This window comes from Protomyctophum bolini (genome assembly GCF_963924005.1).
Source record: "Protomyctophum bolini genome assembly, chromosome: 20".
Classification (NCBI taxonomy): domain Eukaryota; kingdom Metazoa; phylum Chordata; class Actinopteri; order Myctophiformes; family Myctophidae; genus Protomyctophum; species Protomyctophum bolini.
Window position 1 is genome coordinate 30762171 of NC_137881.1, and position 27570 is coordinate 30789740.

General features: G+C 41.7%; 1 protein-coding gene across 1 annotated transcript; it reads left to right on the plus strand.

The window, feature by feature from the left end:
• Window positions 1–17415: 17415 nt before the first annotated feature.
• Window positions 17416–24423, plus strand: LOC308335762 (endonuclease G, mitochondrial-like). Its single transcript, XM_080792946.1, has 6 exons — window positions 17416–17729; window positions 19117–19307; window positions 19555–19696; window positions 21384–21493; window positions 21751–21832; window positions 22554–24423. The coding sequence occupies exons 1-6, from the start codon at window positions 17529–17531 to the stop codon at window positions 22743–22745; spliced, it is 918 nt and encodes a 305-aa protein (XP_080649072.1). The 5' UTR covers window positions 17416–17528; the 3' UTR covers window positions 22746–24423.
• The last annotated feature ends 3147 nt before the right edge of the window (window positions 24424–27570 follow it).

Below are 27570 nucleotides of genomic sequence, written 5' to 3' on the forward strand. Positions count from 1 at the left end.
CTAAAGGGACATACGCATCAAACCACCAGGGTAACCACATTATCAGGGCCGGATTTAGCAAACAGGGGGCTCTAAGCAAAGCATTGTCAGGGGTCCCCCTGCACTGCCACGCCGGGGGGGGGGGGGGGGGGGGTCCAGAAAAATCTGTAAATTTGCCATGAAAATGCTTCAATCTGGTGCACTTTGAGGGACCGTACCCAAGTTCCCTCAGCCCTATGTTCCCTCAGGCCTATGTTCCCTCAGCCCTATATGTTCCCTCAGCCCTATATGTTCCCTCAGCCCTATGTTCCCTCATTCCAAAACAGACAGGGGTGGGGGGGGGGGGGGGGGGGGGTGGGGGGGCTGTAAGGCATCGATTATACTATAATGCTACCCATACAGTAGTTCACCCTGCAGCAACAGAACACATTACAGATACCAAGTTACAGCAATGACACTACTGCATGGGGTCTAGTCGATCTACTTTGTTATAGCAAATGCTCCACAACAACACAGTGAAACAGTGAACAGTGAAACATTCCTTAAACAGTACTTAATTATCTGTTTTGAATCTCAGGTATGTTTCCATTGCAGTACACACCTTAATGAACTGACACCAACTATTTAAGCTACGTTGACAAACACAAAACTAGTTTAGCTTGTAGAACATCCTGTCTCCTCATGTCCCCAAGTAACACTGTCCTCTGAAAGGCCATCTGCAATAACCTAATATTAAGTATACTGCGCACCCATTCACCTTTGCAGCTAAGTGTCCCTTTCTCGGACTGCAACTGTAGCCTACTTACTGTATAAGACGGAAGACCCATTTATTGAAATCCCAAACATGGAATATACTTGGACCATGCATTATGCCACATATAATGCCTGTCTGGACGGCCACCTGCCAGTATACAGTGGATAACTTCCCAGTCTTTCTGGGTAAGTTGGGTGACTATATAGCTATTTTTACCCTGAAATCCCAATTTTGGGCCTGTCATTATAGGCTAAGAAGAAAGGACAATTGCTGATCTACAAGGTCACAACATGCCGTAATGTGTTGTGAGCTTGTAGATCGGCTTTTCCCCAAAAATAAGTTTTGATAAATTACTTATTTTAAAATGTGTAGCGCAGTGGAATAGAGTAGACACTATGACACGTCAAGAGTCAATTAGTACTATAGGCTATACATTTGTGTTCTGGTAATATCATTGATCACTTGTTTTGCATGTCCGTGGCAAAAATAAAATATGAATGGAAATGTCCATCACATTCACAAGCTGGCAAAGTGATTTCCCCGGGTGCAGATAGCTGCTGTATTATCATGGTTATTGGTGGTGGTGGCAATATTAATAATTTTAGTCTGAATATATCAAATCCTGTTTTGAGGATCACACAAGAATAGCATCACTTTATGGACAAAATAACACCCAAAAGGGTTCATAATTACAGTCTGCTTGAGGTGTAATGCAGCTTTAAACAAAATAGCAGACGGTGGCACTGGTACATATCTGAACTCATCTTCTCACAGTGCGTGTCAACCACATAGCCGACATTTCTCAGCTTTGTTATGCGTACACACCCATGGTACTGTGCCAAGAGAACTCACAAATCAAACGCACGTACAGTACACGCAGTCAAGTTGTCTACAGTCTACCGATGTTAACCATCTCAAACCCACACCCTAACCTCCCACGGGGAAGCACACCTAAACCTAACCTAAGAGTCTGTTTAATTATTCAATTATTTAGTTTTATGAAGGTTTACATTTTATACTGTGAATTAATTGCACTAGCAAAGTGTAACATGCAGTGAGGACGGAACGTTTGTTCTACCCCATTGGTTCTCTGGGGTCCTAATATAAGGAGTGTTCTACCCCATTGGTTCTCTGGGGTCCTAATATAAGGAGTGTTCTACCCCATTGGTTCTCTGGGGTCCTAATATAAGGAGTCTTCTACCCCATTGGTTCTCTGGGGTCCTAATATAAGGAGTGTTCTACCCCATTGGTTCTCTGGGGTCCTAATATAAGGAGTCTTCTACCCCATTGGTTCTCTGGGGTCCTAATATAAGGAGTCTTCTACCCCATTGGTTCTCTGGGGTCCTAATATAAGGAGTCTTCTACCCCATTGGTTCTCTGGGGTCCTAATATAAGGAGTGTTCTACCCCATTGGTTCTCTGGGGTCCTAATATAAGGAGTGTTCTACCCCATTGGTTCTCTGGGGTCCTAATATAAGGAGTGTTCTACCCCATTGGTTCTCTGGGGTCCTAATATAAGGAGTGTTCTACCCCATTGGTTCTCTGGGGTCCTAATATAAGGAGTCTTCTACCCCATTGGTTCTCTGGGGTCCTAATATAAGGAGTCTTCTACCCCATTGGTTCTCTGGGGTCCTAATATAAGGAGTGCCGTAACAGAGGCTTGTCATGTCAGCTGTCACTAAACTCAATGAAGGCGTGTTTTGGGCTGTAAAACAATCTGCCCATTTTAGTTTTTCTTGCAAATATTTGATGCTGCTGCTTTAGATTCTACCAGCATATAAACACAGCAGAGGCCCTTCCAGGGACCCCTGGGTGCCTCAGGCACACAGTTTCATTCGACTATGAATGGGCCTTTTGCGCCATGACACAGTAAGTGCCCTCTTGCCCTTATATGCTCCAAGGGCTAACTGAGCTGACAGTCCTGGTCCACCTAAATGCTCCAGGGTATGCCCTATAGGTATACCAGGGTCAACTCACATAAGTTACCCCAACCTAAAAGTCTATGTACGTGACCTGCCTCGTCTAGAGGCGACACCCAGGACTACGTGAGTCATAGCAAGCTCTGCCACGTCCAGGTTATAGAATCTTGCAAAAGGTTGACGGATGACCAACTTGCAACCGTACACAAGATATGGTTCAAGAGTTATAAGCCAAAACGTAAAGTGGGCTGTTATAGCGCCACCATGAGGCCGACCGATATAATTATAAGTTCATTCATTTTAGTAATTATTATGAACCTATTATTATGACGAGACGAGACAAGCTGTCAGCCAATTTCATTGGGAAAAAATGCTGTCTGTATTACACTATACACTATTATACGTATTACACTATTACTATACTTATTACACTATTACATTTATTACACTTATCGGATTGAGGGAACATAGGGCTGAGGGAACATAGGGTCTGTTTTGGAATGGGACAACATAGGGCTGAGGGAACATAGGGTCTGTTTTGGAATGGGACAACATAGGGCTGAGGGAACTATAGGGCTGAGGGAACATAGGGCTGAGGGAACATAGGGTCTGTTTTGGAATGGGACAACATAGGGCTGAGGGAACATAGGGTCTGTTTTGGAATGGGACAACATAGGGCTGAGGGAACATAGGGTCTGTTTTGGAATGGGACAACATAGGGCTGAGGGAACATAGGGTCTGTTTTGGAATGGGACAACATAGGGCTGAGGGAACTATAGGGCTGAGGGAACATAGGGCTGAGGGAACATAGGGAGGGGTCATGCCTATGTTCCCTCAGCCCTATGTTCCCTCAGCCCTACAGTATGTTCCCTCAGCCCTAGTATGTTCTCCCATTTAAAAACAGACCCTATGTTCCCTCAGCCCTATGTTCCCTCAGCCCTATGTTCCCTCAGCCCTAGTATGTTCTCCCATTTAAAAACAGACCCTATGTTCCCTCAGCCCTATGTTCCCTCAGCCCTATGTTCCCTCAGCCCTAGTATGTTCTCCCATTTAAAAACAGACCCTATGTTCCCTCAGCCCTATGTTCCCTCAATCCGATAAGTGCAAGTGTAATAAATGTAATAGTGTAATAAGTATATTAGTGTAATAGTGTAATAAGTATAATAGTGTAATAGTGTAATAAGAGTAATACAGACAGCATTTTTTTTCCAATGAAATTGCTATTAGATGGTACTATTTCCCCCCAAAACAGCTCGTCTCGTCTTTTTTTCTCCTCATCTTTTTTCTCGTCTCGTCTTTTTTTTCTCGTCTCGTTTCGTCTCGTCTTTTTTCTCTCATCTCGTCTTTTATTTCTCATCGCATTTATTTTCTCGTCTCGTCCTTTTTTCTCGTCTCACCACGCATCAAGGAAGCAGGCACGACTGCAATTCATCTTAAATGAGAATTCCATACTAAAAGGCTTTCTTACCTTTCTTTGTACGTAGTTGTTGTTACGTCCCCACCAAAGAGGTCCAGGTGTTATTTTGTGCAAAAGCTCCTTATTGGCTGTTTCCCCTACCATAAGCCCTAAATGAATTGCATTGAATTGAATGGGAATTGAATGGGGCTATGGGGTGTTGTGCTAATTCGCTTATTTCCATCGCTCAGAATTATAATTTCTTTGTATATATCCTCTCTTCATAATGTAAATAATATCCCAAGCGGCACACTTTACTACTTCTTTCGATGGAAATAAGCAAACTAGCATAACACCCCATAGCCCCATTCAATTCATGCAATGCAATTCATTGAGGGCTTATGGTAGGGAAAATAGCCAATAAGGATTTTTTGCACAAAAAAACACCTGGACCTCTTTGGTGGGGACGTAACAACTACAAAGAAAAGTAAGAAAGATAAGAAAGCATTCTAGCATGGAATTCTCCTTTAATGTATTTTATCGGGTGCACGGTCTGAGAAGAACCTGTTAAACAAGTCAATACCAGCACTCACGGAACTGTCCTTAAAGGAACTTTATTGTTTCGATTTCCCAGAGTATAATTTTTCAGTTCCTTGTATATATATATATATTTTTTTTACCTTCAATGTCTGGTTAAATGTGGTAATGTGTAAAAAGGCTGAGTCAGACTTGTTGTTCACAGCGCACACCTGACAACATATATGAAATATTCAGACTGTACATGACCAAGACATCTCCCTTCAGGAACGGTATGGGTATTTGTGTAATGGGGTACCAGAGCTGAAGAAAACCCATATTACTAAAGTATTACTAAAGGCTTTCCCGGTGTATTGTGCAGGAGGCCATCCAACTGGCTTATGCCAGTACAGGGTTTCAGCCTCCTGAAGGCCTTAAGGACCCAGGATGCTGCCATACCCTGGTTTCAGCCTCCTGAAGGCCTTAAGGACCCAGGATGCTGCCATACCCAGTACAGGGTTTCAGCCTCCTGAAGGCCTTAAGGACCCAGGATGCTGCCATACCCAGTACAGGGTTTCAGCCTCCTGAAGGCCTTAAGGACCCAGGATGCTGCCATACCCTGGTTTCAGCCTCCTGAAGGCCTTAACCCATTGATGCCTGAGGCCGAATCTGGGAACGCCTTCTAGGGCCTGACCTAAGGTTTCTGAAAACCTTCAAATTCTGATGATTTTTTTAAAAATAGTTATGTTGCTACATGTATAGCAATAGCTGATGAGACACAGAGAGCGCGCCGGCATCAAGGGTAGAACAACGTATACGTTGCACCAGGCGTCAATGGGTTAAGGACCCAGGATGCTGCCATACCCAGTAGAGCCAGTACAGGGTTTCAGCCTCCTGAAGGCCTTAAGGACCCAGGATGCTGCCATACCCCATGCGTAGAGCAGGGTTTCAGCCTCCTGAAGGCCTTAAGGACCCAGGATGCTGCCATACCCAGTACAGGGTTTCAGCCTCCTGAAGGCCTTAAGGACCCAGGATGCTGCCATACCCAGTACAGGGTTTCAGCCTCCTGAAGGCCTTAAGGACCCAGGATGCTGCCATACCCAGTACAGGGTTTCAGCCTCCTGAAGGCCTTAAGGACCCAGGATGCTGCCATACCCTGTACAGGGTTTCAGCCTCCTGAAGGCCTTAAGGACCCAGGATGCTGCCATACCCTGCGTAGAGCAGGTTACCAGTACAGGGTTTCAGCCTCCTGAAGGCCTTAAGGACCCAGGATGCTGCCATACCCTGCGTAGAGCAGGTTACCAGTACAGGGTTTCAGCCTCCTGAAGGCCTTAAGGACCCAGGATGCTGCCATACCCCATGCGTAGAGCAGGGTATGCTCTGCCGTGGGCCTCTGCTGGTAGAATCTAAAGCAGCAGCATCAAATATTTGCGAGAAAAACAAAATAGGTCAAAATGGGCATATTGTTTTACAGCCCAATAAATCGTCTTCCATTGGCCTTCATTGAGTTGATTGATTGACAGCTGACATGACAAGCCTCTGTTACGGGTCTCAGGGCTGCTGAGTACCTCATTAATAAAACTGAACCTGAATAAACGGGGATAAAGACGGAGCAATGAGTGTTGCTTTTCTTTCCAGAATGTAACTAAGGGGAACCGGAAGCTGCGCTCCTTATATTGGGATCCCAGAGAACCTGGCCTAGAACAAACGTTCCGTCCTCACTGCATGTTACACTTTGCTAGTGCAATTAATTCACAGTATTAATTGTAAACCTTCATAAAACGAAATTATTAAATAATTAAACAGACTCTTAAAACACATTAAGTTGGGTCACACTCTCCTGGTGCCGCCACACCTTTGTTGGTTTACTCAACATTGGGGCTAATATTTGTCAGCCCCAGAGCCTATAGTTCAATCACATTAGAAGTGGCTCGGGAGGCATCCTTTGGTTAGACATAGGCTAAGGTTGGTGTGGGGTGGGTTAGGTTAGGTTTAGGTGTGCTGTCCCATGGGAGGTTAGGTTAGGGTGAGGGTTTGACATGGTTAACATCGATAGACAACTTGACTGCCTGTGCGGGCGTTTATCTTGATTTGTGAGTTATCTTGGCACAGTACCATGGGTGTGTACGGTGTGCACATAACAATAACCATGCTGCTTCTATGTGGTAATGTGGTTGACACGCACTGTAGGAGGAGAAGATGAGTTCAGATATGTAACAGTGCCTGTCTGCTATTTTGTTTAAAGCGGCATTACACCTCAAGCAGACTGTAATTATGAAACCTTTTAATTAATTGTCTGGTTTGGGTGTTATTTTGTTCATAAAGTGCATGCTATTCTTGTGTGATCCGATCCTCAACACAGGATTTGATATATCCAGACTAACATTATTAGTATTGCCTTCACCACCAATAACCATGATAGTACAGGAGCTATCTGCACCCGGGGGCATTATGCCAGCTTGTGCATGTGATCGACATTTGCATTAATGTTTTATTTTTGCCACGGACATGCAAAACAAGTGATCAATGATATTACCAGAACACAAATGTATAGCCTACAGTACTAATAGACTCTTGACGTGTCATAGTGTCTACTCTATTCCACTGCACTTATCAAAACTTATTTTTGGGGAAAAGCTACAACACATTACGTTACGGCATGTTGTGACCTTGTAGATCAGCAATTGTCCTTTCTTCTTAGCCTATAATGACATGCCCAAAATCAGGATGTCTGGGTTAAAGTAGTTGGATATATAGTTACCCAACTAACTTACCCAGCAAGACTGGGAAGTTATCCACTGTATACTGGCAGGTGGCCGTCCTGAGACAGGCATTATGTGGCATAATGCATGGTCCAAGTATATTCCATGTTGGGATTTCAATAAATGGGTCTTATACAGTAAGTACAGTTGCAGTCCAAGAAAGGGACCCTTAGCTGCAAAGGTGAATGGTGAATTATTGCAGATGGCCTTTCAGAGGACAGTGTTACTTGGGGACATGAGGAGACAGGAAGTTCTACAGGCTAAACTAGTTTTGTTTGTCAACGTATCTTAAATAGTTGGTGTCAGTTCATTAAGGTGTGTACTCTAGGTTGATGAGACAACAATGCAATGGAAACATACCTGAGATTCAAAACAGATAGGTTGATGAGACAACAATGCAATGGAAACATTCCTGAGATTCAAAACAGATAATTACATTCATGTCACTGTCAGAATTTAAAGGAATGTTTCACTGTTCACTGTTTCACTGTGTTGTTGTGGAGCATTTGCTATAACAAAGTAGATCGACTAGACCCCATGCAGTAGTGTCATTGCTGTAACTTGGTATCTGTAATGTGTTCTGTTGCTGCAGGGTGAACTACTGTATGGGTAGCATTATAGTATAATTGATGCCTTACAGCCATGCCTTACTTTTTTTTTTAATATATTTTTTATCCCATGATTTTGTAACCCACTTTTCACCCCTGTGTCAATCATCTAATGTGATCCTGGGCTCTACACACCCTCCACCAACCTAGTCCCCATATATGGGGGACAAGGGGAGAGCAACGGACTTCAACTCATGCTTCCTTCATGCCTGAGTGTCCAATTTGCTCCTTTACACCTGACAGGGGGGAGTTTCCCTGGTTGGACGTAGCGTGTGGAAATACAAATACATTTATATGTTCTTACTTCTTATGTTAAATTTAGGAATTTAAATGCAAATACATTAGACATAAAAAAAAAATAGGCCTACTCATAATATAGACTATAGTAATTAAAGCGGATGTGTGGAATTGTAATTGTAATTGTTTTGGGGGAAAACTTTCACCTGGACAGGACCTTTAATGACAATGTCACACCGCTCCCTATCACTCAGCTGTCCTGGCCAAAGAGCTGGGTCATCAGTTATGATGTCATTCACTGGCACTGCAGGTGCTTCAGAATCAGATAGCTCCTCCTCTGGCTCCTCATCTTCAATTCCATCTTCAATATCATCATTATCACTGTCACTGCTACTGTTACTAGTAATAATATTAACAGCCCTAGTTGCAGCAGCAGCCTCACTGGTACTAGCCGATGATGATTGTGGTGGTACTACTGGGGCCCCAGTAGTACCACCACCATCATCATCATCGTCGTCTTCAACTCTTCATCATCATCATCATCATCATCATCACTGATGCTAGTAGCAGCCCTAGTAGCAGCAAACTCACTTGTAGTCAATCGACTAGTAGTTGCAGCCTCAGAACCAACCTCATTGTTATTGTTAGTGTCTACATTAGCCTCCTGGTGCAACACTTCCTCTTGCTCTCTCTCCTCTAAAATTGGGTTGGGTTCTTCTGCTGGCTTGAAATAACTTGTTGGGTAAAGAAGCCCCGGAGCATTTCAGCTTTTTCTTGTCCTTTTGAGATCCACTGGGGTAAACTCGTTTCATGATTGGTGTTGCTCTTAGTTGCACTCTGACTCACTCATTCAACTAAACTAGTACAAACGCAAATGAACAACAAACTGATGCAGCAGAAAATGCAACCAGAGAACAGATGCATGACACTCACTGAACACCTTATTGGTAGAGGAAGCCTATTTGTTGTAATTACAATTGGTTGGTATTAATACCCAAACAATCATTTTCGACAGGAGAATGATCTGCAATTTACGTCACTGAAAACTTTCATATTAAATTAATTTACTCACCTAGAGTTTAAATCGTTAAATGGAGTATCATGTAAGAACACACTTTTGTTATTGAAGAGCAGGGTAAATATGACGTTTTGCGCCAAGGTCCTATTCCTTTAGGCTGTATGATTGACTTTGTTGTTGTTTTGTTTTGCAACATTATTTCCACGTTGAATCGTTCTGACGGCCGGGTTTGAGGCGCAGTATAGGGGGACAAAGACCAACAGGGGAGCCCATGACGGGACGGATGGCCGCGACCCGGCGTCGCTTAACGGGGGAGGATCATGAAGAAGTGACGCCGAGGAAGCGACGCCATGGGCCATGGCCCTGGGGGGGGGGCCCTAACCGACCGCAATAGGCGAAAAATCAACTGCGAGTCTGCGACGGAACGGGCTGGCGGGGCTGCGATATTAAACATTTTTCAGGGAGAACTCTCAGGCCTCTAGCCGTCGGGGCTCTACGCAGCTGCGTAGTTTGCGTAGCGGTAAAAACCGCCCCTGCACATTATACCACTAACCAACTCAGAAATTACATAATACATACATATAGACATATCCTTCTATACCCTAATAGACGCACATGGCCGTTTATCCGTGTTTATCCGTGCTCCTTCTCCTACCAAACCACACTGTTAGCACACATCTCTCCATGCAAAAACAAAATCTGCACGCTCCCAGAATCCAGCTGCACTACATTGCATCCACGCAGCTGTCATATTTACTGTGCAAATATTGTTTTACATCACCACACGATCCCACGGGCCAACTTGCTGTGACGTCATGATCGTCACAAAGGTCTCCACCAGCACAGAGCCCAGCCATCCCCCTTTCACTGCTCCTGTGTGTGACCTACTCTCTGACTGCACTGTACTACTGACTCGCCAACAAACAACGACGACTCATGCTTGCCACCGCCAACAACAACTGGACTGGAATACTCTGCCATCATCACCCCCCAAAAAACACATCATGCCACAAAGAAAACGCACCGCACTTTCTGAACACACGCGTGCCGCCAAACATTTGCGAGCCAGTCGCGATCCTATATGGGGTCATAGATATTATTTCTGGCGGACAACTTTGTATGTTAAATGACAAATGCAGGTTTCCTAAAAAAAAAGGGTGGTTTGCCCCCTGGGTACTGTGCGTGCTTAATCGTTTGCACGCCCGTGCACCGTTGCTTCTTTCTGTGCTTGCGTGCGCTTTCCCCAACTCTCAGTGATTTATCCACACATCGCCCTGTGTGTGTGTGTGTGTGTGTGTGTGTGTGTGCCGCGTCGCCCTCCAGCCGCAATTGCGAGTGTGCGCTGAACCCACACTCACGCACTATCCATTCCATGCACATTATTAGTCGCCTATATTTACTACAGTACGCCTACACGCTGGGCCCAGTGTTTGTGTGTGTGTGTGTGTGCCCCCTCCCTCCCCCATGGCGCTGGTGCCGTGGAATGTCCATCTAAAAAGGAACAGTACTCTTTGAACCTCACGACGGCCATTTACACAAAGCACGCCCGTTCAGTTAACTCAATTAAGACATCTGTTCAAAACGTTTTTAACGTTCACCTCAACTATACATACGCTCTATGAAATAGTCGTTGCAGCCTACACACAGACCTATTCAGGCCCATTCAATTTAATCTATCACTACATTAGTTGCCAATCACTCGGCAACTCCATGACGACTAATCAATTAATTGGAGCAGCCTTGGCACGTAAACACAGATTACATTGGACGTTCAGAATTTCTACAGAACAGACATTTGATGGGGATGCCATTGTGTCACCTTCATAAAGCATACATGTCAATGTATGCTATTGCTCGGTGTGTGCGTGTGTGCGTGTGTGTGTGCGTGTGTGTGTGTGTGTGTGTGTGTGTGCCCGCGCACTACTGACATTCTGCTGTCATAGTAACACAAACCACACAACCCAGACCACTAACACAGCCTTCTCACTTCTCAGCTGTGCAGAGCTGCCATGCCCAAGATCACCACGGACACAGTCGCACCAGGTCCATGGAGGAGCAGCCTCTGGCCACAGGTACAGTATGCAATCATGTAACATGTTATCTGATAATCACCCCTGCAGCATTGTGTCCATGACACAGACTTGTACTTCCATGCCTCAATACAAATACCACTTTGCCACACAAACAACTTCCCACACGGCATACACATTGTACACCAACTATCTGCACAAAATAAAACGCCTATACCATAGACCTAAATCGCACCAATCTCCACTTTTCAGATGCGATCATGGAGGACATGCGGCACAGAATGAGAATATTCCGCTCAATGCCCACTTCTCCAGCCACATGTAACTATACTCTTCTTCTATACCAGTCATATTGTATCTACTACATTTACATTTAGTTGTTCTTCCGCGCATTATTTATCTCCCAGTCCCACCACGGATTCAAAGTAACCAGTGACTGTGTGAGTGTGAGTGTGAGTGTGAGTGTGTGTGTGTGCGCGTGTGCGCGCGCGCAACAACACATAATAATAATTAATAACCCATCCGTTTCTACACAATACTGGGATTACAAACACAGCTGCAACATGAAGTGGAGTCTGTCAACTCCCGCAATTTCCTTCTTCCCATATTGCGCCGCAACGTAACTCTGGGATGAGCGCGCCAAAGGTCCGCGGAATTCTAGTACATACTGTATATATAGACATATGAGCATATGATGTGATGAATATATGTACCAATGCCAGGGTATAATTGGTTATCGATGGTGACGTAACAATGACATGTTTCAGTGTCGGGTGGACCTAACGTATTGCCCCTACTGTATGTATACATGTATGTAATCTGACACCACTGCCATAACAGGCATAATTAATCATTACCATACTTCAAAATACTACTTTTTTACCCTCCAAAAGCAAGGTACGTAGCAAATAGCTAAACCTAATAATTAAATATTGCAAACGTTCTTTCACGGAGAGGCTGAGATTTGAAAGTTTGTAGCAGTCTACAGTAGGGGAGAGCCGCCACGGTTGTAACATGAACGTTATCTCTTGATTGGTCAACGCCATCATGACGCCATCGCGTCAGTATGTACATTTGTACATTTAGGTACAGCAACGTACTCTACGTGCCCAGGACATTTTAAGTGTTTACCTTCATCATACAGGGAGTTATTGACTTTTCCCAAAAAGCTTAACATTTTACACCTGGAGTATATGTGGGCTACAAATTTTTTCTTTGATGTTGGTGAATAAAAATCCACATGGATGTCTTGTATTCTAAAGAGTGTATTCTAAATTAGTTTAGGGTTGTATAACATTGTACAACTCAATCAATCAAACGTTTGTTTAATCAATGTATTTTCCCATTGAACTGACTCAAACGCCCAAACTGGTACACCCGGTACTATTTAATATTTCCCTTATGTTCGATACATTTTCTTATCACATCCATGGTATGAAAACAATGTTAAGGAGTTGCTTCAATGAAATATAATTGCTTTAAGCTGAAAACGATATGTTTAATGGTGTTTTTTAGTGTTGTTACATTTATCACGCATACCATACCGTTACAATTAATCCGATATGCGCAGAAAATGTAACACTGGAACAGCGTCCACGTTCGGTTTAATAACTCCCGACTTGAAGTGGTTTATGGTAGCAGACATACCTGAAAATGTTACATGTGTAACGGATCTTTGAGTAAAAAAATGAAACGTGCAAAGTGTTACAACCTTGGCGGCTCTCCCCTACTTGCACTCGACAGAGTGCAGTTCTAGTTTGAATATATGTCACATTTTAGTTAACTGAAATGTTTTACTATAAACTGAGTTTTACTGTTAGTCTAGTTTTAGTCGACTAAATATATTAGATGTTTTTATGTAATGTATTTTAGCAGGCTTATGGTGTCATAATAGCTGATTTTACACTTGGTTGCATGCTGAAAATAGCAGACCTACAAGCTCACAACGCGTCACGCTGAGACGCGCTGTAAGTTTGTAGGTCTGCTATTTTCAGAATGAAACTGATCTGATACTATGGAGCTGTAATAGCTTTAACTTTTTGACACTTGAGTTGGATGCATTCTTCAGTGTGACGTCATGATGACGTCCACTGTTCTCTTGTGTCTCCAGTGTGTGCAGGTGATGTTTTACATCCAGCGGAGCCTCAGACCAGGGAGGACTTTTTACAATGTGAGTCCATGTTGATGTTGATGTTGACTCTGATGTGTTGTCATTTAAAGCTCTAATGACTTTGATCTGAGAGACTATAACTAACTAGTCTAAACACAATGAGGTTCATGAGGTTTGGATTTTCTCTTGTCGTGTTCTCACAGACTCCTCTCCTCTGGACATCAACACAATAATCGAAGAGCTCCTTCTGTCAGAGGAGAAGAGGAAGGTGACTGTAACACAACAACAACAACAACAACAACCTTACCCTGATCATGTAGAGAGATTTACTGTCCCTCAGGTGTTGTGTACAGAGTCAGGCACCGAGATGCCGGCGCCTCCTACTGACCGCAGAGCCCACAGACAGCAGTCAGCCCCAGCAGGGACTGCCGGCACCGAGATGCCGGCGCGCCCTACTGACCGCAGAGGCCGTCATCAGCCAGCCCCAGCAGGGACGGCCGGCAGCGAGATGCCGGCGCCGGTGCCGACACCGAGATGCCGGCGCCCCCTACTGTCCACAGAGGCCACAGACATCAGCCAGCCCCGGTAAAGGGACGCCGGCACCGAGATGCTGGCGCTCCCCTGCCCCCATCCCAGTCTACACAGGCAGTTCGCCACAGTACGGGGAGTCAAAAAATATAATTATTTTGGGGGGTCCGCAGTTCAAATATGATTATATTGGGGGCTCCCATTTCAGTTTGATTATTTTTGGGTGTTCACAGTTTAAATATAAAATTATGTTGAGGGGTCCCAGGTTCAATGTGATTATTTTGGGCGGTCCCCAGTTCAAATTTAATTATTTTGGGGGGTCCCCAGTTCAACTAGATTATTTTGGCGGACATTGAAAGAATGGTTTAATTCATATAGAGGACTTTGCGACCATCGGGTAATCAATATGTTTTCATTAACTTTAATTAATTTACACTGATTTGTTTTATCAAAATAAATGTGAGCACTGTGGCTGCAACCTCTAGCAGAGTGTTTTAGTCTTATGTTGAAGAATGTTTCTGTCTCCATGTTTAGATGATGTTTTATTCTTTTATTTTTGCCAGTAATCTTCAGTAAATGTAATTCCTTTCCATCAGAGGCTTCCACACATATAGTTGTGAGGCGTTTGGCACGACACGAGTGTGAAAACACACATTCATAATGAATGACATCATTGACGACATGCCATGATGACACTTAATGGCTTATATGACTCAAACCTGAGCCCGATTCTACAAATGCCTTCTAAATCAGTAGTTCTCAAACGTTTTTTTTTTTTGTGCCAAGAACGCCCAAAAAAAGATTTTCGGCCGCTTACCCCCATCTGAAATGTGTTTGTGCCAGGGACCCCCAAAAAGATGGGCCTAAACTAAGCTATGATGACTAAAACTAACTTGCATGCTGAAAATATCAGATCTACAAGCTCACAACGCGTTGCGCTTGCCACACGTTTTGAGCTTGTAGATCTGTGCCAAAATACATTTTAGTCGACTAAATCTACTGTAGATTTAGTTGCCTAAACTCTTATTTAGTCGACTAAAACTAGACTAACACTAAAACATTTCAGATGACTTAAAATATGACTAATACTAAATTAAGTTTTATTCCAAAGACTATGAACAAAACTAAAATCTAAATTTGCTGCCAAAATCACTGGTTTTCGCCCGCTTACCCCCATCTAAGATGTTTGTGCCAGGGACCCCCAGAAGAGAGATTTTTGTAGTTTTTGGATCCTTTTTAAGGTGAGACACCCCAGGTGAAATCATGATTTTTCATTTTTTTTTTTTTTTGCTATTTTGCTTCCTAAACATGTTTTCTTTCAAACTAAAGCAAAATACACATTAAAAATACAGATTTAGATGTTTAGTTGGATAGTTTATTTTAGCCAATGACAGCTCGTTTTTCGGGGTGAAAAGCCACCATCTCTATTTTCATGATTGGTTGTTGGTACAAAGGAAGTGACCATATTTGGATCAGACCACAGTCAGCTTGAGGTCCAGACCTTTCCAATGATATATGCCATTATATGTTGTTGCCAAGGTTTGGATGAGATATTTTGTCTCAAAATAGTGGCTTCAAATAAAACGTTTTGGAATTTTACAATACAAATCTTTAAAGGCCGTTTTCTCAAAATGAGTTTTCCTCATACTTGGGACAAAGAATCTCCACTTCAGTTGAACTCACATACACGAAACTTTCCAGTCTTATTCCTAACTATATTCCGCAGACATTTACACATGGATTTGTTGATATATCATTCACAGCCTGATTTACATCACATTTTATACCAAAAAAATGCCGAAAATTGGGTTTTTTATGCCTGTTGACACTATTTTCTGATTTGTGGAGTGATAATTAGAGATATCAAAAATCCCATGTGTAATTTTCTTTGTCTCTAATGTGTCAACAAAATGAAATGATAATTTTGAACCTGGCTTTATCCGATCTTCAGATTTATCGTCCCGAAATGTATGCAAATTAGCGCATATAATGCCTAATTTGCATATTTAAACATATAATTTCAGAAAACTTGTAATACAAAAAATCTTAGTTTTAATATAAGTAATCAACTGGAGAAGTTTCATTGTGATAGCTATTATTTAACTTTTTTCCCCTATTCACCTGGGGTGTCTCGCCTTAAGTAACACTTTCTAGACTTTTCTAAAATGTTCAACAATAGGAGATGTAGGCCTACAACTTAAGCTTGCAGCGCGGCGATGGTGTCACGCTGTGACTGTGAGTGAGCTTTGTACCGTTATATCTGCTATTTCTGAGAAGCTTCTAAGTTCTAAACCACTGTTATTATAATATAGGCCAATGTGAATCCTATAACGTTGAAATATGGAGATGAGGGTTTTCTGCACAACAGCGACAATATACAGTGTTTTTGATCGTTTGCATGTGAGCTTGAACGATACGAGTAAGAGATGTACTGAACACACTGATCAGAGGTGAAACCGTGAAACATATAATTCTACCCAATAAAATAAGATGTGCTCCTATACTTTTCATGACAGTTCTTTTCAAGAGTAGCCTATTTTGTATTAGCAAGAGATTAACCAAACTCTATTGGTTTGGGTTGATACTATAGTGTCCTCAAACTAAATACATAATCATTATGCCTGTAAAAATCCTGCATGCCTGTAAGCAAACAGATGGTGAACACTGCCCCCTTGTGTCCAAAATGAAACATAACCTAATTCAGAGTCTCATATAATGCAACTTTGCATTCACACGTGTTTATTGTATTGAATCAAATGTTTGAGCATTCTACAAGTTTAACAAATACATGTTCAATTCTCACTGGAAAGGATTGACACAGTGAGGCTTGGAAAGGGAAAGCTACTGATTGTTTTGAGGTCCTATTCAGAGGTGTGAGTGTTTTTAATGAATGCTTCCTTGTTTTCCTTCCAGAATACAGTAGGCTATGCTTACATAGAGCCTGTTGCTTTGCTGTCAAAGCACACGAGGTGTTGACCGTTCCGTTGATGAACAGACAACAGAGAGTGACCTATTCCATTTCTTTCTTTAATGCTGACCCTGCAGTCTTAACAATCATTAAATTAAGTTGTAATTAAAACACACAGTGGAAGGTAACAGACGTACTGACTGTACGATGAAATATTATAGGCCTGTCATTAATCTCTACGCCTAGTAAAGTGTGTATAATTTGAAACATATGTGAGCTTTTTCATGGAGAGGTTTTATTATAGCACACCCCGTCTAATTCAATAAAGTGTAAGTGTTACGAAGGAACGATCGAAGTGCCTCTCTGACATCATAACCGGGGTTTCAGAGGTGACGTCACTCCGACATACCTCTGACATCTCAACACTATAAATATAGGTGCCTACGCGAGCATAGATGGATTTAATCTGGACGCCGACCTAAAGACTTCATGTAATATAGACTGTTGTCTGGCTACGCGGCTAAGTGCCCTGAGGCAACGCTGAACAGCAGGTGGCGCTAATGCATTGCCTGTGCAATGTGCACGTTGTCAATTCGCCATATTAAAACTACAACAAACTGAGCAACGTCATAATCCCGCGACCCACGGCGACTGGAGAACTGCAGCAAGTTGACCCTTAGAGGGTTGACCCAAATAATAATAATAATAATAATAATATCATTGCATTATCTGATAGATAGAGCGTACAGTATGTGGTGATAATAATGCAGCGGGTTTTGACGTCGCGGTGGTTTGTGTGCGGGGTGTCGGTGTCGGTTGGAACGGCCCTGGGGCTTTCAGTGGCTGCGAATTCTTCCAGGGATCAGCAGCAGCAACATGAACAGGACACCGGTGGTGGTCTCCTGGGTCGCCTCCCTGTCGTCCCCATACCCAGTGTAGAGGCCGCCGCCTCTTCGGAGCTCACGGTTAGTCTGTTTACCTTTTAATTATAGACTAGAGCAAAGGTATTAGAGCTATGGACCAGAGCTACTGTAAATCCACTTACACTTTTAGTCAGTGGTCAGTGGTCACTCATTACTGTAAATACAATACAAACTACAAATACACTGGCTGTAGTGTAGAGTCTAGCCGCAATTTGCAACTCAAGACTTTTGAGTGGTGCAGCCAACCACTCCTATAGACATGTGTGTGTGTGTGTGTGTGTGTGTGTGTGTGTGTGTGTGTGTGTCTGTGTCGGAAATAGCAATTAAGTGTCACTGTACACTACAGCCTCAAACTAGGCTTTACAGCAGGGCAACTGGGTTGTACGTGTTTGACGCGTGCAGTGTGATTAATTCAAATGTCCAGAGATTTGTCTTATGTTCGATATGTCAATCCATTTATTACTTTCTTTCAGCAATAGTACAACGTAAATATACTGTAACTCTTAAACAAACCAAACAACTGAACCTAAATCGACCTCGCATGGTCGAAACTGTCTTGTCTTCCCCTGTCGCACCTGAGTGCCATCAGAGGGACCGGTAAATGAACGTTTCCATGACAACCAATTATCATGACGTCATTGTAAAGAAAGACATCATTAATTAGTGTAAATAAACAAAACAAATAAACAAAAAGCATTTTGGCTCCAACAGTCAATGTTGTGCAGCCTAACACACAGACAGAGGCCAGGGAGGAGAGACAGTAGTAGTACAGTACAGTACAGTACAGTACAGTACAGTACAGTACAGTACAGTACAGTACAGTACAGTTACAATACAGTACAGCACCACTCACTTCAGACGGGATGAATCTTGAGTTGCAATACGTACCCTCCATTGACTCCCCATTCATCCAATTTGCTTTTGCCATCTGCCTGCATTAAACGACGTTAAACTCACCAAGCTCTAGGCCAAGCTTGAATTACCGTCTTTCAATCTGCCAAGCTTTTGTGTCATAAAAACTGGGAATCCACCGTAGACATGTTATGAGCCACTTTCTGTCAAGAAAGTAGTGTTGGAGAAATTCTGTGCAGGTGTTGGAGTTTGGAAGAACTCGTTTTTTATTAACGGGACGGGACGTGATGCATCTAGCATTATGTGCAAATTCGAAACAGGTGGTGCGCAGGGCCGTTCAGTGACTTCGACAAGTGCTTCCAAACTTATTCCAAACAAGACATCAAGACATAAAGCAAAGTAAACACATTTGAACACACAGATGAAAAGAAAACAGAAAAACTCGAGTGATATGCTTCTATTAGTAAATTCAGCATGTGCAATTAATTAATGAATTCATTCATACATTCATTCATTAATATTTATTTATATCAGTTTGATTTGAGTATAATGGTCATTATTATGGTCTACTGTGCAGGTGTTCCAGGGGGGCGGGGCGGTAACAAAGTACGGCTTCCCCTCATTGGCCAACATCAAGACCAGAGAGTCCTATGTCACTTCCTATGACCCCCGCACCCGCACGGCATCCTGGGTAATAGAACAGCTGAATCCCTCCTCCATCACTGGACCTTCAAACAGGAACAACTGTGACTTCAGAGAAGATGACAGGTTGTTATTGTTATTATGTATTATTATTGTTAGTACCGTTGCTGTTGTAACAGTAGTATTATTGTTATTATTAACAGCATCGTATTCCATGAAACAGATTGACTCTCTTCTATTGGTGGATTTTCTGTGTGGTCCTTCTATTGGTTGGTGGATGTTGTATGCGGTTCTCTTCTATTGGTGGATGTTTTGCGCTGCTCTCTTCCGTTGGTTGGTGGACCATTATTTATACGCTTTGATTGATTCCCAGCGTTCATGTGTACCACCGATCGACCAACGCAGACTACCGGGGGAGTGGCTTCGACAGAGGCCACCTGGCTGCAGCAGGAAATCACAAGTGGAGCCAAAAGGCCATGGACGACACCTTCTACCTGAGCAACGTTTCACCACAGGTACTGTAGGCCGCATGTTGGACTGTAATAACACTACTAGGGATGCACGGTCCTACCCCCCCCATGAGACTTACAAATCCCAAATGTTTATAAACAAATCCCAAATGTTTGTAAACAAATCCCAAATGTTTATAAACAAATCCCAAAATGTTTATAAACAAATCACAAATGTTTATAAACAAATCACAAATGTTTATAAACAAATCACAAATGTTTATAAACAAATACCAAAATGTTTATAAACAAATCACAAATCCCATGAGACTTGGTCCTACCCCCCCGACCATGAGACTTACTACAGGTCAACTGGAAGTGGTCCTACCTCCCCATGAGACTTACAAATCCCAAATGTTTATAAACAAATCCCAAATGTTTGTAAACAAATCCCAAATGTTTATAAACAAATCCCAAACTGTTTATAAACAAATCCCAAATGTTTATAAACAAATCACAAATGTTTATAAACAAATCACAAATGTTTATAAACAAATACCAAAATGTTTATAAACAAATCCCAAATCCCATGAGACTTGGTCCTACCCCCCCGACCATGAGACTTACTACAGGTCAACTGGAAGTGGTCCTACCCCCCCCATGAGACTTACAAATCCCAAATGTTTATAAACAAATCCCAAATGTTTGTAAACAAATCCCAAATGTTTATAAACAAATCCCAAAATGTTTATAAACAAATCACAAATGTTTATAAACAAATCACAAATGTTTATAAACAAATCACAAATGTTTATAAACAAATACCAAAATGTTTATAAACAAATCCCAAATCCCATGAGACTTGGTCCTACCCCCCCGACCATGAGACTTACTACAGGTCAACTGGAAGTGGTCCTACCCCCCCCCATGAGACTTACAAATCCCAAATGTTTATAAACAAATCCCAAATGTTTGTAAACAAATCCCAAATGTTTATAAACAAATCCCAAAATGTTTATAAACAAATCACAAATGTTTATAAACAAATCACAAATGTTTATAAACAAATACCAAAATGTTTATAAACAAATCCCAAATCCCATGAGACTTGGTCCTACCCCCCCGACCATGAGACTTACTACAGGTCAACTGGAAGTGGTCCTACCCCCCCCATGAGACTTACAAATCCAAAATGTTTATAAACAAATCCCAAATGTTTGTAAACAAATCCCAAATGTTTATAAACAAATCCCAAAATGTTTATAAACAAATCACAAATGTTTATAAACAAATCACAAATGTTTATAAACAAATACCAAAATGTTTATAAACAAATCCCAAATCCCATGAGACTTGGTCCTACCCCCCCGACCATGAGACTTACTACAGGTCAACTGGTAGTGGTCCTACCATGCACCCACGCTGGGCAGGACAAGGCCTACGCTGTTCTTTGTCTAACCCATTTTGACCTGAGATCAGATTCTAAAAATGTCTTCTAAATCCTGACAGTTTTCTGAAAAAGCTACGTTTCCGTGTCAGTCGTTCTTCGATTTTTCAAAGATAGCAGACCCACAAGCTCGTAGCACGCCACTCGGTGGTGCGCTATGAGCTTGTAGATCTGCTATTTTTCAATAGCTTGAAAGCATAACATGATGCTAACCAAAAATGGTCTACTAAGCGGAAGTGCTGGAATTTGGCGGAATGGGAAAAAAAGGACAGTTAGCCTATCCTCTGTTCCTCTCCTCCGCTCTAGAATCCCCATATGAACCAGAAGGCGTGGAACAATCTGGAGCAAATGTGTCGCTCACTGACCAAACATTACCGCAATGTTTACGTCTGCACCGGACCGCTGTACCTGCCCAGGTACAGTACAACTACTACAGTAGTACACACCTGACCTGGAATGAACTGAAAACTTTGTTAATTTTACTTACTCAGTGCGTTTTAATCAGAGCATTGAATGGTCTCAGTAGCCGTCTACTGACCTACCGAGATCTCGGTAGGATGCATTCTGTGCGTTGGTCAAGGCGTTGTTCTTCATGACTTGCGTGTGTGTGTGTGTGTGTGTGTGTGTGTGTGTGTGTGTGTGTGTGTGTGTGTGCGCGTGCGTGTGCGTGCAGACAGGAGCCTGATGGGAAGCTGTATGTGAGGTACCAGGTGTTGGGACGAAACCACGTTGCCGTGCCGACACACTTCTTCAAGGTGGGACTCCTGTTTTTATAGCCCCTCGCCTTTCACGATGCATGACATTTTACTTCACGATTCTTTAATTGTCATACAAATAATTGCGACTTAACTTATTTACACTAATTGTGTTCTTGGCATTGAACATGGGAACATGTGAATAAAATGTACATTTCCTTTTGTTACAATGCAAAATGCAATGTTGGTAAACGATAACCTCGCGCTGCAGGCTTTCCACCTCGGAAGGAAAAGCCTGGTCTGTGTTCTAAGTTGCTGTGCGATCCGGTCCAGACCGGAGGGTATAAAATAAAATAAATAGAAAACCTCTTATTCCTAATTGTGGTTTCCAGCTTGTTTGGCGTGCGGTTTGTTTTGGTCCCCCCCCCCCCCCCTGTTTGTTTTTAGTCTCGCCAGTCACTACGAAAGTATGAATATACCAAACAAACTATTCCAGACGTGTCCGAATTCATACGCAACATCAAGACTTTTATTGTGTAGGCCCTAAAAGGCCACTGATCATGGGGTTTCCTGCAGTACAGTACGGTATATCAGTGACTACAACATGACATAAGATCATGAACCCAAAAATGAATGCTTCCCAGGCTAGGTAAACAAACATTGCACAGGGCAGATATGACGAATACATAAAATATATGTTTTTCTTTCTTTCTTTTTTCCTTTTTTTTACAAATTATGGGTAAAACATCATGAATTTATTGCTGTTTGCTATCGTGTCCAGGTGTTGATTTTGGAGCGGTCAGAAGGGGTGGAGCTTCGTTCCTACATCATGCCCAACTCGCCCGTCGACGAAAAGATTCCCCTGGAGCGCTTTCTGGTTCCCATAGAAACCATCGAGAGAGCTTCAGGGCTGCTGTTTGTTCCAAACATCATGAAGAGAACCAACACCCTACAGGCCATCGCTGCTAAGTGAAACTACAAATCCCAGCCACCACCACACCACTACATAAGACTACAAATCCCAATCTGTATAGTATGGGCCATACAGAACAGAACTGACTGTACCCGAGGGACAAGTCAATATTTTGTTCAGGTCTTCGGGTTCCGGGCAGACCCGTGCCAACCTCTTACCCAGTCACCACCGCCACAAAATAAAACTACAACACCCAGTCACCACCACTGCCAGGAGGTGGGCCCTAATATGTAATAATAATAATGTGCAGTGGCATTGCTACGTACAGCTGCTACAAAATGGTGGACTTAACACCAAACCTAATTTCACCAACTCAGTGTAAGCACACCTAAGATTCCATGCACGGACAAAAGACGCTGTCTGCCGGCGTTTCTTCCGTGTTTTTAGACAGATGGTGGATGTCCGGGCTTCATTTCCATCCACCAGCTGTCTAAAAACCCGGAAGAGACAGCTTCTTTTGGCCGTGCATGGACGCTCGGGTGTGCCCAGAGTGACTTTACACCTGTAAACCTGTGATGTGAGTCATGTGACTGATTCTCACTGGTCAGTTCCCGGGTTTCCAGAAGGTGTCATGTGTTACCGGTTCAAATCTGCCTGTATTCGTTGATGGGTTGGTGTGTTCCTTCCATCACCTCCAGAAAGTGGATTGTCACATACACTGTACATACAACCATACAGCTGAGGGGAATGTGACACCATGGCTGCTGCCCTCCTCACCTTTCTCTACTAACTGCTTCTGACCTCCTTGTCCTGCTCATCTCAAGAACACACTAGTTTTATTTTTCATCCAGTTCATATACTCGTGGTCAGAGCGTCTTTGTACATAGCGCCCCCTTGTGACTGTAGACTATATGTTCTTCTATGATGACACCAGTTGGTTTTAATCTCAGGGATCAAATAATGAATCCAAAAATATATATGAAAAACGAAGTTCATGGCTTTGGATGACATACTCGTGTATTTTGTTTTTCATGATTTTCACAGATTAAGAAAATTATGAAAAAAACGACATACAGTAGTTCATGGTCTTACTATAGTATGTCGTTTTTCATGATTTTCGCCAATAAAAAGAAATATTATGAAAAAACGACATACTATAGTTCATGGTTTTCGACAGTTTTTCATGAAAATGTCGTCGAAAATCATGACAAACAAAATACGTATAGTAGTATATGTCGTTTTTCATGATTTTCATTTTTTTCCGTTTATCGTTTGACAATAAAAAAAACTACATGACGACATAGGCTACTATATATTACTAATGATTGTCTTTGTAGATAAAATTAGGTTGACTATGCTATGCACTGCACTATAGGATTGATTTTCTCAGAAATTATCTTTTGAAGCCATTTGACTTGTCACAATCACACGGTTGGAGCTGGGACTTGAACCTGTGGCTTCCTGATTCCCAGGAAAGGCTCTTTACCCAGTGAAACACTGCTTGCTGTGTACAAAAAGCCCAATAGATAATGACAGAAGAGCCAGAGGCTTGTTTCCATTGTAAACGTTGAACGTTCATTCTAACGCAGGGATACTCAAATAGATTTACCTGTGGGCCACATTACAAAAATGGCAAGGGGCCAGGGGCCAGTAGATAAAATTACGACATTAATGATACTTGATAACTTCTCTCTTTCAATTGCTTTATTTTCGCAAAATGTATCAAAGTACAATGTGCATGCACACAATATGTAAATAAATAAATGTGTTACATTTTCTTGCATAAACACAAAGAGCTGTTTCCATAACTGCACAAATTATTGCACATAACATGAGTAGCTGTTATAATAACATAACATAACATAACATGAGTAGCTCTTTGCCTGCCTGCCTGCCTGTCTGTCTGTCTGTCCATGAGTAGTTATTTGTCTGTCTGTCAATGAGTAGCTGTCTTACTGTCTGCCTGTCTATGAGTAGCTGTCTGTCTGTCTATGAGTAGCTGTCTGCCTGCCTGCCCAATTGTCTATGAGTAGCTGTCTGCCTTCCTGCCTGTCCAATTGTCCATGAGTAGCTGTCTGTCTGTCTATGAGTAGCTGTCTGCCTTCCTGCCTGTCCAATTGTCCATGAGTAGCTGTCTGCCTGCCTGTCCAATTCTCCATGAGTAGCTGTCTGTCTGCCTGTCTATGAGTAGCTGTCTGACTGCCTGCCTGTCCAATTCTCCATGAGTAGCTGTCTGTCTGTCTGCCTGTCTATGAGTAGCTGTCTGCCTGCCTGCCAGCCAGCAAGTTGGTTAACAGAAAATAAATTGTTATGGCTGAGTAAAATAAAATACAATAAACACAATTTGCCTGAAAATAGATTACCCAGCTATGACCTTTTTCATGAAAAAAAATGAGTAGTGATATGGCTGACTGAGTAAAATAAAACAATCTACCTGAAAATAGATAGCTATAAGTGAAGAGCAATTTCCGCAATTACCATTTCCGCAATTTCCATTTCCACAATTTCCGCAATTTCCATTTCCGCAATTTCCTCAATTTCCATTTCCGCAATTTCCATTTCCAACATTTCCGCAATTTCCGCAATTTCCATTTCAGCATTTCCGCAATTTCCGCAATTTCCATTTCCACCATTTCCGCAATTTCCATTTCCGCAATTTCCTCAATTTCCATTTCCGCAATTTCCATTTCCACCATTTCCGCAATTTCCGCAATTACCATTTCGGCAATTTCCGCAATTTCCTCAATTTCCATTTCCACCATTTCCGCAATTTCCGCAATTACAATTTCCGCAATTTCCATTTCCACAATTTCCGCAATTACCATTTCCATTTCCAACTATTAATGGCAGCTGGGTTTCATCATTCAAATAAAATAGAATTCTGTCCGTTTAGCTATAAAATTATGTCAGGGAATAGGGATACACAGTATATGTCTTTCATTTGCATTGCATCTCCCCCCCCCCCCCAAGCTTTTATTTTCGTTCGAGTAATAGTACAACTCTAATAGTATTACTTATAATAATGTAATTAAAGATAACTTCATTCAGATTTATTTATTTTTATTTCATTTTCCAGATTTTTTTTTCTTCTTTTTTTTAGATTTTCATTGGTGGGCCAGTCATATATGGTCCCGCGGGCCTGATGTGTCCCGCGGGCCTGAGGTTGAGTATCACTGCTATAACCCATCGTTTTTTTCATTTTTTTCAAATCCTCAAAAATGATGAAAAACGGCGTGCTATAGTATGCCGTACGATATGGGCTATAGCCCATGGTCCAAAATGATGTGGGCATAGAGATAAGAAAATACATCACATACAAACTGCTTCTTGAAGCTGTAATAATCCACAACATATTGTAATTCAAAGTTTTATTTTAGCACATGTGTTTGGTGAATGTTTAAATGAATGTTTACATGATGTGGTGTCATTAAATGAATGCTGACATGATGTGGTGTCATTAAAATGAATGTTGACATGATGTGGTGTCATTAAATGAATGCCGACATGTGGTGTCATTAAAATGAATGTTTACATGATGTGGTGACATTAAATGAATGTTTACATGATGTGGTGACATTAAATGAATGTTTACATGATGTGGTGTCATTAAATGAATGCTGACATGATGTGGTGTCATTAAAATGAATGTTGACATGATGTGGTGTCATTAAATGAATGCTGACATGATGTGGCATCATTAAAATGAATGTTTACATGATGTGGTGAAATTAAATGAATGTTTACATGATGTGGTGACATTAAATGAATGTTAACATGATGTGGTGTCATTAAATTAATGTTTACATGATGTGGTGTCATTAAATTAATGTTTACATGATGTGGTGTCATTAAATGAATGCTGACATGATGTGGTGTCATTAAAATGAATGTTTACATGATGTGGTGAAATTAAATGAATGTTTACATGATGTGGTGACATTAAATGAATGTTGACATGATGTGGTGTCATTAAATGAATGTTTACATGATGTGGTGACATTAAATGAATGTTTACATGATGTGGTGTCATTAAATGAATGTTGACATGATGTGGTGACATTAAATGAATGTTTACATGATGTGGTGACATTAAATGAATGCTGACATGTGGTGTCATTAAATGAATGCTGACATGATGTGGTGTCATTAAATTAATGTTGACATGATGTGGTGTCATTAAATGAATGTTTACATGATGTGGTGAAATTAAATGAATGTTTACATGATGTGGTGACATTAAATGAATGTTGACATGATGTGGTGTCATTAAATGAATGTTTACATGATGTGGTGACATTAAATGAATGTTTACATGATGTGGTGTCATTAAATGAATGTTGACATGATGTGGTGACATTAAATGAATGTTTACATGATGTGGTGACATTAAATGAATGCTGACATGTGGTGTCATTAAATGAATGCTGACATGATGTGGTGTCATTAAATTAATGTTGACATGATGTGGTGTCATTAAATGAATGTTTACATGATGTGGTGACATTAAATGAATGTTGACATGATGTGGTGACATTAAATGAATGTTGACATGATGTGGTGTCATTAAATGAATGTTTACATGATGTGGTGTCATTAAATGAATGTTTACATGATGTGGTGACATTAAATGAATGCTGACATGATGTGGTGTCATTAAATTAATGTTTACATGATGTGGTGACATTAAATGAATGTTGACATGATGTGGTGACATTAAATGAATGTTTACATGATGTGGTGTCATTAAATGAATGTTGACATGGCACACTGACAATTTAGACAATAGAAAACATGGCACTTCATTTAAAAAGGTTGCAGACCCCTGAAATGCACACATATATATTTCTAACAGTCAATATCTGTGTATGAATCCTGAGCTGGACAA